The following is a 15,956-nucleotide window of genomic DNA, read 5'->3' as shown; positions in this document are numbered from 1 at the left end:
TAATTGAGACAGTATGGAAGCAAGGAGAGAAAAAGAGGAAGAGACCTCCAAGAAGGAAAAGAGAAGAGACAATGTGTTGAAGAAGCAAAAGAACAAGGTGAAAAGAAGTGAGAAACAAAATAAGGAGGGTTGGAAAGAACAAAAAGAAGGGGTTTCTATATTGTTTGTGTATTTAAAAAAATTAGTTACTGTGGCATGGATTTTATGCTTCAAAACTAACACTGACTCCATAGATGCCCTGGCTGCTTGCATTTTGCGTGTCAGTATACTTATACCATCAACAATTTATTTGCTTTGGATCAGATTGTTAACTATATATTGTGATTGGGGAGTGCAGGCATGGATTCCATTGAAAGTACAGAGCAGGGCAGAGAGCTACATGTGCTTATAGGCCCCTTTTAAAATTATCTTTGGGTCTTCCTTGATTCTGTCACGCAGGGTATGTCTACACTACGAAATTAGGTAGATTTAATAAGTCGATTTTTTTAGAAATCGATTTGATACTGTTGATTGTGTGTGTCCCCTAAATGCATTAAGTTGACAGAATGCATCCACAGTACTGAGGCTAGCGTCAACTTTTGGAGCATTGCACTGTAGTAGCTATCCCACATTTCCCGCAGTCTCCTCCGCCCACTGGAATTCTGGGTTGAACTCCCAGTGCCTGATGGGGCAAAAACATTGTCGCGGGTGGTTCTGAGTACATGTCGTCAGGCCCCCTTCCCTCCCTCCATGAAAGCAACAGCAAAAAATTGTTCCTCACCTTTTTTCCTGGGTTACCCATGCAGACGATATACCATGGCAGGCATGGAGCCCGCTTAGCTCACTGTCACCATATGTCTCCTGGGTACTGCTGGCAGACCCGGTGCTGCAGTGCTACACAGCAGCATCCCCTTGCCTTGCCTTGCGGACAGTAGATGGTGCAATACGACTGCTAGCTGTTGTCGTCGTCCCGTGGGTGCTCCTGGCTGACCTCAGTTAGGTTGGTCGGGGGCGCCTGGGCAGACATGGGTGCTCCTGGCCGGCCTCAGGTCGGTCGGGGGTGCCTGGACAAAAATGAGAATGACTCCAGGTCATTCTCTTCTTTAAGTTTCGTCTAATAGAGATTCAGTCCTGCCTGGAATATCATGCCAGCTGGAGGCTTCTGCCTTAGGCTGCTGTCCCAGTTGGCAGCACCGTGCGGTCACACCTACCCCAGCTTACCCCTGGCTTCCATGGCTGATAAAGCCTGGGTAGTAGTAAGGAGCAGTTCAACAATAGGCTGAGCAAGTGCAGAATGATGGTAGAATGTGCCTTTGGACATTTAAAAGCTTGCTTGCGCAGTTTGCTGACTTGGTTAGACCTCAGCAGAATCAATATTCCCATCGTTATTACTGCTTGCTGTGTGCTCCACAATATCTGTGAGAGTAAGGGGGAGACGTTTACAGCGAGGTGGAAGGTTGAGACAAATCGCCTGGCCACTGATTACACGCAGCCAGACATCAGGGCGGTTAGAAAAGCACAGCAGAGCGTGCACTGTTCATCGGAGAAGCTTTGAAAACCAGTTTTATAACTGGCCAGACTACAGTGTGAAAGTTCTGGGGTTTTTTTCCTTGATGAAAACCCGCCCCCTTGGTTCACTCTACTTCCCTGTAAGCCAACCCCCTCCCCTGCCCCCTTTGATCTCCACTTGCAGAGGCAATAAAGTCATTGTTGTTTCGAATTCATGCGTTCTTTATTAATTCATCACACAAACGGGGGGATAACTGCCAAGGTAGCCTGGGAGGGGTGGGGGAGGAGGGAAGCACAGGGATGGGGTAGTTGTAGGGGCATCCCCTAGAATTGCATGCAGTTCATCATAGAAGCGTCATGTCTGGAGCTCTGACCCAGAGCGTCCGTTCGCCTCTCTGGTTCTTTGGTAGGCTTGCCTGAGCTCCTTAAGTTTCACATGGCACTGCTGCTGCTCCCTGTTATAACCTCTGTTTTTCATGCTCTAGGAGACTTTTTATAATATTCCGGCATTTCTTCTTTTGGAACAGAGTTCGGATAGCACAAATTCATCTCCCTATACAGCGATCAGATGCAGTACCTCCCATTTGGTCCATGCTGGAGCTCTTTTGCGATTCTGGGACTCCATGTCACCTGTGTTGATGAGCTCTGCATGGTCACCTGTGCTGATCAGCTCACCACGGTGGCCAACAGGAAATGAAATTCAAAAGTTCGCTAGGCTTTTCCTGTCTACCTGGCCAGTGCATCTGAGTTGAGAGTGCTGTCCAGAGTTGTCACGATGGAGCACTTTGGGATAGCTCCCAGAGGTCAATACCGTCGAATTGCATCCACACTACCCCAAATTTGACCCAGCAGGGTTGATTTCAGCGCTAATCCCCTCGTTGAGGAGGAATACAGAAATCAATTTTAAGAGCCCTTTAAGTCGACAAAAATGGCTTCATCGTGTGGACGGGTGCAGTGTTAAACCGATCTAACGCTGCTAAATTCAACCTAAACTCATAGTGTAGACCAGGGCACAGTGTGTGAATGCAGGCTTAGCTCTAGTGCAGAGCAACATCAGGGAGCCAAGCAAGGGAACACTGAGACAGAGGAAGCAAAGATCTGGTAATTGTGATGTCAAGGACAGCAGGTCTCTCTTGTGACCGAGGAGGAAAGGGGAAGTTGGGGAGCTTCTGCATCAGCCTGGAGGGAGCAGCCTGTCCCATCCTGCAGTCCTATGCACGAAGCTGTTCCTTAAGGGGGAACAGTCCCTCCCCCATGGAGCTCTGTGCCAGCCTCTACTTGGGCCAGTGGCTAAATGCCACAGTTTCACCCTTTTTGTAACCAGAAACCTTCCTAATACGCTGTTTGACCTTCCCTGATTATACGTTATTCTCTTTGCACTTAAGATGGTGCAATAACTACATACAACTGAACTACTATATTTTTGCTCTTCCCTTAGGTTGTATATCGGAGACTCCACATGCCTTAATGGCCAGCCCTTTTAAAGCATTTTCTCCCCAGCCACCAAAGTTTTTCAAACCCTTAATGCCTGTAAAAGAGGAGCATAAAAGAAAGATCCCTCTCGAAACTCGACCTCTGCTTAGCCAAGAGGTAAAAAAATTTTTTTTTGAGTAAAGCAAAACTCTGAATCTTTCTTTATGAGTAAAGAGTAACTTGCTGTACCTAGCAAATGGTTTGTAGCATGTATCTGTAGCATAAAAACGTTGTGATCCTGTGTTGGTAATGACTGGTGTGTGCTTCAAGGGTTGCTCTCTTTCATTGGAATTCGACCAGTTTCACTTTTTTGGTAAGTATTTTTGTATGGAGTGTATTGAGTTTTTTCTTTTTCCCAAATAATATCCATTTTTATTTGATTTTAAAAAAAATTGTGTCCCTTGAATATTTTTTCTTATATAAAACAGTGGCAGTATTTTTTCAAAGTGGTGGTGTTAGGATATACATAACTGACACATTATTTCTAACCTAAAACACCATTCAGAAGATGGCACAAATTTCTTATTAACTGTATTAACGTGAACCATGGTACAGTAAGTGGTCTGCCTATGTGTTTCACTTTAGTAAGATGTCCTTGTCTCTTTCTAACTTGCATGGGTATAATACTGTATTCAGCTGCCAGTGTCGTCTTTGTGTGATGTGTTGTGTGTCTTAACATTTTCAGAGCATGCCTTCAACTCAGGTACATAACGCTGGCTGTGTTGTGCCCTCAGGAAGTAATGCCAGCAGCATGCCAGTAGAAAACAATAGCATACATGAAGAGAAGATTGTAAGTTTGTATCTGTTTCTGTCATAATGCCTGGTGGTGGCTTTAAGGTCCTTTCACGGGCGATTATGCTACAGCTGCAGTGTGGGGATGGTGATATGCGTTTGGTGTTTTTAATGTTTAAACTGGCTATTATAATGTACTGTTGCTTTCTTGTGAATATAATCTATAATTTGCAATAACTCAATTGATTCTTTGATCACTCATGTATAACCTATCGGGGGAAAAAAAACAGTTTTAAGAGTTGCAGTGTGCAAATGGTGAAATAGATGAAAGGTACTTTTAGCAAACCATATTGAAATCTTTCTAACGTTCTCAGATTTTGTGACTGTACATCAGAGTAAATGGAATGATCCCATTTGGTGTAAGTTATCTTGCATTTAGTGGTGGGCCCATTTTGAAAGCTTCAAGTTGCTTGATGTAGAAGTGCTGTGGCTAAAATAAGATTATAGCTCTTAATTAACAGACAACCCTGTCTTTGCCATTTTTAGATGGTAAAAATCATTTATTTTTCAGTAGCCTGGTTAAATTTTTAAATGCTACCCGCACTAGTGCAGCTTCTTTCAGCATTTTTCTTGTATGATAGATAAGGCTGTAGGATTTAGCTGTTAGCACGTGCTTTAGTCTGAAAGTTGGTATGCAAATTCAAAGCTAAAAAACTATTGGGAGGAGGAGGTTTAACAGTCCTGTAGACCTCAGAGCATATTCTGCCAAAAATTCCTCCTATTCTGTAGATTCTTGTTTTCCTACTGTATAACTAATATGGCTTGTCTTGTCTGGATGGGTTTTATAATGAAATTTTATAGGCCCTTACCCTCAAGTAGACTTGGCCTTGTGGTGTTTACCTTTGAAAAATAGCTGCTGTTCATGGGCAGTAGCTGATTTTTTAAATTCTACATCATGTTACAGTTCCATAGCATAGTGTGTGTCAGCAATCAGCACATGTGAACTATGGGTCATTGACTTGAATACCATGAAGGGAAGAGAGGCAGGTTAAAACTCAAGTTGTCCATTAGAAAAATGTATAATTTAAGGTCCCATAGGGACTAAAATAACTTAATTTGCACAAATTCCCTAACAACTTCTTAACAATATAGCTTCCCAGAGCTAAAATAAAACTCCCAGTGCTACAGGAGGTCTGTGCTGAGGGTGGGTTCCCAGGTTAGGCTAAAATAGAGCTGTGCCTGAACCTGTCTGGAGTGGATGTTACAAGCTAGAGCAAACCTTTGGCTAAGCTGGGCTCCCAGGATGATTTCAGTGTTTGAGTTATGGCAGGCTTCCTAGCTTGTTAGCCCACTCTACTAAACTTCAGCCAATCTGATCCCCTCCACCTGACTCACAATGAAGACTCTGTGCTAACAACAAAGACACTGACCGATTCCTCCCTCACACATAGACTGATGTAATTAACATGGCCAGGTCCCCATCTGGTGTAAATCGGGAGATTTACAGTTCTAAAAGAAGCTGCCAGTGGCACCATAGGCCTGAATCTGTGAATAGTTGAGTGCAACATCAGATATGACACCTCAGCAACATCTTGCAGGATTAGACTGCATGTAAATAACACGAATTCTAAGTGAAGACTAAATATGTATTTACAAAATGGACAGCTGATTTTTTTTTTAACTAGGGTAAAATGTTACACATTTTTAAACATGTTTACATGACATTTGATTGGCCTGGCTCAGAAATTCTCACATTCTGTGGGAGGTATAGTTTTGATTTTTTGTCTTTTTATGCTCCGTTCATAACATTGAAAAAAAGACCTTCAACCACAAACAACAATATTAACATTAAGGATTTGGCCTAAATCTTCAAAAAGCAAGGCAAAATTAAACCTAAAACATAGGCTAACTGTTATATATTGTATGTATGTGCTGCAATACATGTGTGTGTAGTGGCATGAAATAAGACTCATAGACTTTAGGGTCAGAAGGGACCAATGTGATCATCTAGTCTGACCTCCTGCACAAAGCAGGCCACAGAACCCTACCCATCCGCTTCTATAACAAACCCCTAACCTATGTCCGAGTTATTGAAGTCTTCAAATTGTGGTTTGAAGACCTCAAGCTGCAGAGAATCCACCAGCAAGTGACCCATGCCCCATGCTGCAGAGGAAGGCGAAAAACCTCCAGGGCCTCTGCCAATCTGCCCTGGAGGAAAATTCCTTCCCGACCTCAAATATGGCGATCAGCTAAACCCTGAGCATGTGGGCAAGACTCATAGACGCATCGATTTAAGGTCAGAAGGGACCATTATGATCATCTACTCTGACCTCCTGCACAATACAGGCCACAGAATCTCAGCCGCCCACTCCTGTAACGAACCCCTAACCTATGTCTGAGTTATTGAAGTCCTCAAATCGTGGTTTAAAGACCTCAAGGTGCAGAGAATCCTCCAGCAAGTGACCCATGGCCCACACTGCAGAGGAAAGTGAAAAACGTTCAGGGCCCCTGCCAATCTTCCCTGGAGGAAAATTCCTTCCTGACCCCAAATATGGCCATCAGTTAAACCCTTAGCATGTGGGCAAGACTTACCAGCCAGCACCCAGGAAAGCTTTCTCTGTAGTAACTCAGATCCCACCCTATCAACTCTCACTCCCACAGTCCTGGGCGTCGATCGCTGACACCTCACCATCGCAGATCTGCCCGCTGGAACAGATCAGAGCTGCTGCTACCGGTGGTACCACTCCACCATGTCGGGATCATGGTCGGCACTGTTCCCGACGCCACCGCTCCTCCCAGTCCAGGGACAGCGGTAGGTCATACGCCAGTCCAGCCTCCCTTCATAGTCATCAGTCGATGGGACAGGCTAGTCAGGTGGAACAGCCTGCTCTGCCGGTGCCACAGCAGGTGCAGTGGCACTGGGCTCCTTGGCCAGCACCGTGGCACCAATGGGCCCGTGGCCCCTGATGCAGCCCCTGGTGGGGGTTCACTTGGTGAGACCATTGGCCTCCTTTTCCCAGTCTCCTAGAAAGGAGTCAGTGGGATGTGCATCTTTGGTTTCGTGCCTGGAGGGCCATCAAGTGATGGGACCTCCTGGTACCAGTCAGAATACCACACCTGCATCCTCATCCTCTCCTGATGAGGCAATTATGGCCCCTCCTCCCCCTGTTCCGCAGGAGGACTCTAAGGCCCACCTAGAACTATTGAAAAGAGTGGCATTGAGCCTCAACCTTCAGGCCAAGGAGATGGAGTAACCCTCGGACTCCGTCTTCAGCGTCCTCTCGGCACCGGGCAGAATGGCCCTCCCACTCATCGAAGCGGTGGTAAAAATTTCAAAAGCCTTGTGGCAAACCCCAACTTCCTTGCCCCCCATCTCTAAGAGGGCGGAACGGAAGTACTTTGTGCCCACCAAGGGGCATGAATACCTATACACCCACCCTGCACCCAACTCCCTGGTGGTCAAGTCCCGCAACCACAGGGAGAGGCAAGACCAACTGGGGGGGGGAGGGGGAGCGTGCAGCAGTGCCCCTTGTACCATGCCATAGAGGCACCGCTTCATGTTGATTGCACACCTATTGTGCAATGCACATGAGTAACACATCTCAAAGAACACCAGTTATGGAAAAGGTAATTGTCTTTTCTATAACCACAGATGCTCATAAAGTATGAAGGAGAAATATTTTATGCTCTTAAAGTACTTTTCTAATAAGACTAAAAATAAATTGAACTGTATACTAATGATTTGTAATATCTGCACTTTCTTCCACTCTTAAATGTACACATATAACATTTTTCAATACTGTCTATACAGCATAATGTGTGACCATGTAAGGAAAGAATGTTACACATAAGTGTAAGGAAGCTGAGTAAAAGATGCTGTTAGAATTTTAGTTCTGAAGTTCTTATTAAATTTCTTCTAAAGGAATGAACATGAACAGGAAAAAATATTAAATAAAAAGTGTAGCGGGGGAATGTAAGCAGAGCTACTGAATAAGGTTTCATAGGAGATAAAATATTAGATAATCTGTGATACACAAAACAGACATGTTTTACACACTATGCATGTACATGGGAGGGAGATTATCCAATTTTGGCCAGGCCTAACTTTGCTTAGATTATGAAAGGTGACAACTTCTCAACCCATGGACGTATAGTGGCTTTTTGTAGTTTTGTCTATTTAAGGCATGGAGTGAAATCCGGGTCTCATTCAAGTCAATAAGGATTTTGCTATTGACTTTTGTAGGGTCAGGATTTTATCCCGAAGAACAAGATAGTAGGAGCAGAAATCAGTCCCACATCTCTCACGTGACATTGTGTAGCACTGCCACCAGCTTCCAGACCAAACATCAAAGTCGAGCCGCTGCTAGTTCTGAGAAAGCCCTTGGCAGTTCAGGCCGGTTTGTTTACCTGCCGTGTCCGCAAGTTCAGCTGATTGCAGCTTCCGTTGGCCGCGGTTCGCCATCCCAGGCCAATGGGGGCTGCGGGAAGGACGGCCAACACATCCTTCGGCCCACATCGTTTCCCACAGCCCCTATTGGCCTGGAGTGGTGAACCACAGCCACTGGGAACCGCGATCGGCTGAACCGGCAGACGCAGCAGGTAAACAAATTGGCCTGGACTGCCGGGGGCTTACCCTGAAAACAAACGGTGGACTGGCTTTGAGAAGCACTGCCTTAGAGGACATTTTAGAGAATTGCTTCTTTCTGAAATTAACAAAATGAACAAACTGGTTGCTCTGTATGCTTTTTTTAAAGTTCCATAGCTTTATTAAAAAAATTATTTAAAACAGGCTATAAGTGGCATTAGCACTAGTACTACGTTGTACCATGTGTAGTGCTTAGATACTACAGTGATGGGCACAATATAAATACCTAAAATAAATAGTGTTTTAAATTTTTTTTCTGAGCTCTGAGTGCAGAATTTTTAAAAAAATCTTAAACACACTCAAGTGAAAAGTGAAGAAAAGGTCAGATCGTCTATTTTGGTCAAGGCATCTGAGTGGGACTAGGAAGACCTGGGTTATCTTTCTAGCTCTACCACAGGCATCCTATGTTACTTGGGGCAAATCACTCTAGTCTAGTGCCTCATTTTCCCCATTTTTAAAATGAGTTTTATAATACATCCCTGCCTCATGCTGGCATTGAGGATGAAGTCATTGATGTTTGAGACATTTGGATGCTATGGTGATGACTATAGTGAAAAAATCCAATCAATAAACATAAAATATTTTAAAAAGCAAACATTTTGGCCCAGATTCTCTCCTTTATTGAATCTGCTTGAGGCAAAGGATGGGAAATCAGGGAGCCAAAGGAATGGAAATAGGTAATTCTTGTAGCCCTGCCATAAATTAGAACATCTTAGGAGCATGTGCTTAAGTGTTTGGCTGGATCAGGGAATCATTTCAGGCCTCTTTTTGTGTACCTTAACTATGTTATAATTGAGGAATTCAGTTGTGTAAGGATGACAATTTTGTGGGTAGAGGGTGCCATTTTAAAATATTTAAAAATATTTAAATATTTTAAAATGGGCCTAGTGTAGTAGTAGTACCACCGTAGGAATATTGTTAGATGTCTTTGCATAATGAGCACTCTTGTATTTTACAATGTGGATCTTTAAAATGTCAGTATTCCACAGTTAGAGAAATGAATGCTGTACACCATGAGGGGTGTTGCTTATGTTCTGCAGTGCAAGACCACCACTATTACAGTTGATATGTTAGTGTTACGTGCTGAAACAAATGTAATTTTTTTAAAACTGTATTTCTAAAATTTAAACTGAAGTCCTGTGTTTCTTGGTAACTGACCCATGCTTTTCTCTATCAAATACCACTTGCACAAAAAGTTATGCATTGGCACTTAAGAAAAATATAGTACAACAACTAAAACAGTGAAAAAATGTGTGATTGGTTTTTTCTCCTTTGTGTAATGAAGATTTATGACTGAGTTTAAAAGAATTTCAAAAGCAGAAATAGTAAAATATTTAAGATATTTCCGTAATTCCAAAACCAAAGTACTTTGCTTTTCTGGATTTTCTCCTGTCTAAGAGTTTACTTTTATGTTTTGAGAATGTAAGCATTTTTATATGGTGGGAAGTGCAGGAAAGGGGGTTCTAAAAAAGTCTCGGAAAGCAAGTTAAGCTGCACTATAGGACTCATACTGTATTCATGTAGCAACTTAGTACAAGACAAGCTGGTGTACTGTGGATTCATGTCCTGAGTTGCTGCGCACTAACTGGCCATGTAGAAAAGTCTTATAAAAACTTTAAAAATATATCTTATGTGATGAAGTTACCCATAAAAAGATTACTCTCTAAAAGGAATACATTCATAATTGGTCTATGTAATGAAAAGAACTGTAACATATTATATGGTTTCCAGGAATGGGACTTGACAAGGACCTTTTTTGTACTCAATAAGTAACTCAGAACACGACTCATTAAGTGACACTTGTTTGGTCTATTTACATATAAATTCAGAGGTAAAAATATTTTGGACACTTTACGAATTTCATTAAAATGAGCATCTTAGAAAATATTGATAGGGCAGCACTTTTAGTGGCTTCTTTTTCTCTTTTAGTTACTCAGGAATTAATTGCTGGTTAAAGATGACTCATTCTTTGTTTAAAGAATAAAATTTTTCTTCACTCTTTTGATATTTAGGAGACAAATTAATTTGGAATATCGCACAATTAAGCTGTGGGATAGTACTTAAATCAACTAAGAGAATTTTTGTGAAACTTTAATCTGGAAAATGTTTCATAAAGAGCTAACCCTATGTAACTATGTCTAATTTTTGCAGGACTCTGATGAAGAGGACAGTGAGTTGGAGGCCATTAATAAGAAGCTGATAAGCTCACAGGGTTTTCATAATTTTCGGCCTTATGTACCTGAGGAGTTTGCTGACTTCAGTGTTTACAATGCTAGTCTGGAGAACACAGAATGGTTTTCCACTAAAACAGACTTCATGAATTCTCGTGTCCTTGAGAAAGAGGTATCTCGCAGCCCCACCACTAGCAGTATTACTAGTGGCTACTTTTCGCACAGTGCCTCTAATGCTACACTGTCTGATATACTTGTTCCCTGTAGTGATAGCACAGACCAGCTAGCCAATCAGATGAAGGATTTGGACTCTAGCGATCATTCAGGACCATGTCTTGCATATGTTTTGAGATCTTTGAACAAGGAATTTCCAGAAAGGGGCTTAGCTAAAGATAAGATACATGTGTCACCACTCAAAGAAAACAGTGCCTTAGCAAAAGAGATTCCACCATCCCTAAATACCACTGACAAAAACTCTGAGATGTTACATAGAGCTGGCTCTTGTTCAGGTTTAGATTCCTCAACTAGCAAAAACATGCGAGACAAAATTGAGTTTTCATCCCGGGAAGCAACAACTGAGCACACTTCAGATGTTCTCGAAGATCATTCATTTACAGAGTTCATGGGTGTTGAAGATGGAAAGGACTTTGACCAGTCAGTAGATCCAAAGTTATGTTCCACTGGTTCTTCTAAAGGAAGGAAAGAAATACCAACTGCTGGGGTGGACAGTGCCTCAGATTTATCACAAAACACTTACAAAGAGGGCATTCGCTTAGGCCAGCTGGATTCTGTGACTGTGGGTTACCAGCTGTCAAACGCCATTGAAAACCCTCTCTTTTCTGTATTAGTAAAAGAGACTTCATACTGTCAGACATATCCTGATTCTTCCCTTAATGATTTTATTACAAAGAACCATTTAGATGTTTCTGACTCTGAAGATGGTGCTTCTGCAGAGGAAGCCCACACTTTGCCTAGCTGGGTGGCAGTGGGAGAACAAGTGTGTGTAGGGAGTAATAAGACAGGCACGGTGAGATATATTGGACCAGTGGATTTTTCAGCTGGAATCTGGGTTGGAGTTGAACTAAGTGTTCAGTTGGGTAAGTAACCACAAATAAGGTACTGTGGGTTATAAATACAATCCTGTGACATAATGGAAGGTTACACTGTAAATTCACACACTATGTACTCGCGGAATTCTACACTTAAAAATTGAAAAATCTGCATTTTAAAATTCTGCATATTTTATTTGTCAAAATAACACAGTATAATCACACCAGTTTCAATTATTTATTTCACAGTCAGCAAGTATGTCAGTAACAATACAGACAACAAAAAGATTCAAGAAATGTTTTTTGACAAATAGATTTCTGACTAGGCATATTAATACAGAACTTTGAGTAATAATTCATTTAAACTACAATACAGAAACGTATTTCCCGCATCCCTCAGAAGCAGTGCAAAGGCCTGAGGGAGTCAAGGGTAACAGAGGAGATCAGGGAAAGGGAAGTAATTGGTGGGTAGGAGCCTGGAAGTGAACCTGGAGGGTTGTTGAGTGTGGGTGGCAGAAGTATGGAACAGGTTTTTTGTGGGGGGGGATTATTAGGGAGTTGGGAAGTCTCTCCTATGCAGACTCTGGCTGACTTCTAGCCTCTCCCATTCAGTCAGGCACATCTGCCCTGTCCACACATGTCCCTGCATCCTCACTCCCATTCAGCCTCCACCCGTCTGTCCCTCCTCACTAGCCCTTCTGAACCCCAGTCTATGTGCGCTCCCCTCCCACCCAGCAGCCCTGTGTGCCCTGCTCTGTCTGTCCTTCCCTCTCCATATCCTGTGCCTCCTCACCTGACCCTGCAGACAGGGCACTGTGAGGAATGTGGCCTCTCCTCCCTATCAGCTGCTGGCTGCTACACCAGGTGAGCCAACTGCCCTCTGTTCTGGTGCCACAGCAGCCTCTGTTGGGCAAAAGGCATAACTGCAGTGCCTCTGGCAGAATGTATTTTGGGGGCGGGGAGGGGCATGAATTCTGAAGTGGTGCAGAATTGCCCCAGGATTAACTATAGTGTTGGGAAATACCAAACCAGTCAGGAAGGGGGGCTATTTTATATACTCACATTTCTTAGTGTAGTATATCGCTGTTTAAGTTTACAGTTTTTTTGAAGAGCTAATGTTTTTGTTTTCACGGTTCTTTTAAACAAAGAACTATGTTCTACTTGCTTTATGCAAAGTATTTTCATACTTCAGGTCATACAAGCTGCCATTGGTTCCCCTTTGTTCCCATGTTTTTGTAGTCAGGGGAAGTTAAGATAACTTAAACCTTTTTAAAACTGTCAGCATTTGAAACAATCTTGTTGTCAATTCAGCATTCACCTCCATTGACTAGAGCAGTGTTTTCCAAACTTGGGACGCCGCTTGTTTAGGGAAAGCCCCTGGTGGGCCGAGCCGGTTTGTTTACCTGCTGCATCCACAGGTCCGGCCGATCGCGGCTCCCACTGTCCGCGGTTCGCCGCTCCAGGCCAATGGGGCAGCGGGAAGCGGCGTGGGCCAAGGGACGTACTAGCTGCCACTTCCAGCAGCTCCCATTCGCCTGGAGCAGCGAACCGTGGCCAGTGGGAGACGAGATCAATTGGACCTGCGGACGCGGCAGGTAAACAAACTGGCCTGACCCACTAGGGGCTTTCCCTAAACAAATGGCATCCCAAGTTTGGGAAACACTGGACTATAGGAACCAGCAGCTGAAGAGTTCAAATGTTTGTTTCAGCTGCAGCCTGTGATCTTTGCCAGAGATCACTTTTCATGAGAAAAATAGTAAAGAGAAGTATTTAAAGTACTATTTTAAAACTCTTCTTTACCTTGATTTTATCAGTACGACTTTCATTTTTATGAGAACATTGGAGCAGAAAGGGAACCAATGCCATTTGAGTGTAAAAGCTTTTTATAGAAATCACATAGACTTTTGAAGTTAGTGGTTTTTTTAGAAAAATTAAGAAGCCAGATTTTGGACTGGTATTGGAACCTTTTTGAGCAACAAACTGAATTTTTATTTTTTAAATATTCAATTCTGATGTTGAAACGACATTTGTTTTTGTAAAGGGAATAAATGGTACCTAAAAGTTAGTGTGGGGAGTTGTTATTGCTCAGAATGCTTCACCACTCATGTGTTACGTACTTTTGCTCTCACCACTAAGAGCTTTAAGCTTGAGTACTCGGAGTATTTTCAGGATAATCACCACATATACATACTGTAACAGCACATGATGGCTAAGTATTGAAAATTAATGCCATGTATTTATTTTCATTTAAGGGAAACATGATGGAACTGTAAAAGGTAGAGAGTACTTCCACTGCAGGCCACGACATGGTTTGTTTGTTCGTCCTGGGCGCCTCAGTAAAGCACCAGCTTCAACAAAGAGATGCAGTAGCACTTCACAATCTCAGGCATCCTCAAGTTTAGAGAAGCGAAAAAGTTCTGTACTTCAGGGGTCATCATCCTCTTCTAAAGCAGGAGAAGCACCCCTCTGTCAATCAGGAGATGCAGTGGCTTCTGCTTTTTCTAGGAAACAAGAGAACAGGAAGTCTTGGATTAAATAAGTCGTCGTATTTTTGCACTTGCTACACACATTGAAGTGTAGAAACCTTTATGAATTTTAAAAGTCTTTGTACAGTTTTCATCTGTCCATACTGAATGTGCATTCTGTAGAGTCATGGACTTAATTCTCTAATTTTTTATAAATAATATATATATTATATATATATATATTTTAATGTGTATCTATAGTTTGTCTGCCAATAGGCAGATATGGCTGCACACTAAAATACAGTTAAAGCTGTTTTGTAGATACTTATGAGGTACTGGACTATTTGTTATACAGCAACTTGGGAGATGTATTTTAAACAAAAAAAAGAAAATATTTTATTTTGGGGGAAAAGGATGTAAAACCATATTTGAAAAAACTACACTATGCTGTTCTTAATTACCAAAGAACTTATATTAGACTGACACATTTGCTGTTTATATCTTGTTTTTATTGTAAACGTTTATTTTAACTATTAGCTTGGTGCCATGTTTCTTTTAGTCACTGGGCACCATGCTGCCTTATGTCCCGTGTTTAAGAACACTGAAATATCTGACTGCTTCATATTTTATTTTATTTTTGTCTTCCTAGAGGCCTGCCACTGTGGTGATTTGGCATTGTATTGAAAATACTATCAATGCCAAGCCTGTATGTTTGGAATTTCTTATGCTAACCCAAGCCAAGCAGTTTGATTGCAGAAACAGTATTACTGCAAGGAAGTGAGGACATCATTTCCTTTAAAAATGGCTGTTAGGCAAATAGGGAAACAAAGCAGCAGTAATGGATCACGACTGCAAACCTTGCACTGTTATTTGCTGGTTATGATCAAGCTAAAATGGAACATTCTAAAATAATTGTAATCTGTAAAGTCTGTTTTAATAATGGAAATGATGGAGGAATTTATGTACAGTGCTTGTGAGTTCTTGAGAAAACTGTTCCACATGTAGATATTGTAGATGCCTGTACAATGTCCTGGATATTTGTAAAGTAACAAATGGTAAAAATGAGTGAAATGAATGGCCTGCTGTACCTGTTTTTCTTTATTTCGTAGCCAAGTGAATGAGTGAGATACCTGGGACCTTACTGAAAAGCTGCTGTTATTCCTTTGATTTTGTGTATATTAAGCTGACTCTAGTGTTTTACTATTTACTGTAAAGAACTGTAATTTATATTCTATTTCTGCCATACTGTATTTAATTGGTACAGATATTTTGTGTTTTAGAATACAGACTGTGTTTCAGATTTTAAAAAAAGATTGTTTTGCTTATATTTGACTTCAGTACTGTATTTAAGGCTTCATTATCAAAAATTAGGTTTAACGAGTTTGCTAATTCACAGCTTTGGTGCTCCAGTGGGATATACTGTATGCACCTCTCAATAGATATAAATGCTAAAAAGAGACTATACCTTTTAGGAGTGGAAGAGTGGACAGTATTAATCACTGATAACCATTGACTGGCTCATGTGATATAGGATTCAGTGATGACAGAATACAATGAATCTGACTGTGCCCAAATGTATGATTTGCTTTTTGGAAAAGAACATACATAGAGCAACAGTTCACAGTATTGCTGTCCACCCAGAACTGATCAAGCTGTATCGGTGGAAGAAATTATCATGAGGATTGTAACTGAAGAATTCCTTTGTGAAAAAGTATTTTGTCAAGGATAATAAGTGATCCTAGAACATATCCAAATGTTTATATCAAAACAATGTTTTAAATCTAAATTAAGAGTATAAATTAACAAAACTTTTTTTAAAAAAAATTCTAAAAAAGCTACTGTATTTTCCCCAAACAACTATTTTGGATCATTCGAAGACTAATGTGGACATTATCTTATGGTAAAAATACGTTATTTTGCTTTACGATGGTGT

The 15,956-nt window shown here is 41.7% G+C and overlaps 1 protein-coding gene across 8 annotated transcripts in view; it reads left to right on the top strand.

Moving 5' to 3' along the window:
- Window positions 1-15,098, top strand: part of KIF13A (kinesin family member 13A) — a 129,383-nt gene extending 114,285 nt beyond the window's left edge. For 4 of the 8 annotated variants that reach the window (XM_050941564.1, XM_050941567.1, XM_050941563.1 and 1 more), the window contains 4 exons: window positions 2,927-3,078; window positions 3,647-3,751; window positions 10,490-11,606; window positions 13,811-15,098. In XM_050941564.1, the coding sequence (XP_050797521.1) occupies window positions 2,927-3,078; window positions 3,647-3,751; window positions 10,490-11,606; window positions 13,811-14,097 (1,661 nt within the window). In that variant the 3' untranslated portion in view covers window positions 14,098-15,098. Of the gene's footprint in view, window positions 1-2,926; window positions 3,079-3,646; window positions 3,752-10,489; window positions 11,607-13,810 lie in introns of those variants that run through there. The other 4 variants (XM_050941570.1, XM_050941566.1, XM_050941568.1 and 1 more) reach the window with 3 other exon arrangements.
- The last annotated feature ends 858 nt before the right edge of the window (window positions 15,099-15,956 follow it).

This window comes from Gopherus flavomarginatus, chromosome 2, assembly GCF_025201925.1.
Source record: "Gopherus flavomarginatus isolate rGopFla2 chromosome 2, rGopFla2.mat.asm, whole genome shotgun sequence".
NCBI classification, from domain to species: domain Eukaryota; kingdom Metazoa; phylum Chordata; order Testudines; family Testudinidae; genus Gopherus; species Gopherus flavomarginatus.
The sequence above is the reverse complement of the archived record's forward strand: the minus strand, read 5'-3'. Positions and strand labels throughout refer to the sequence as shown.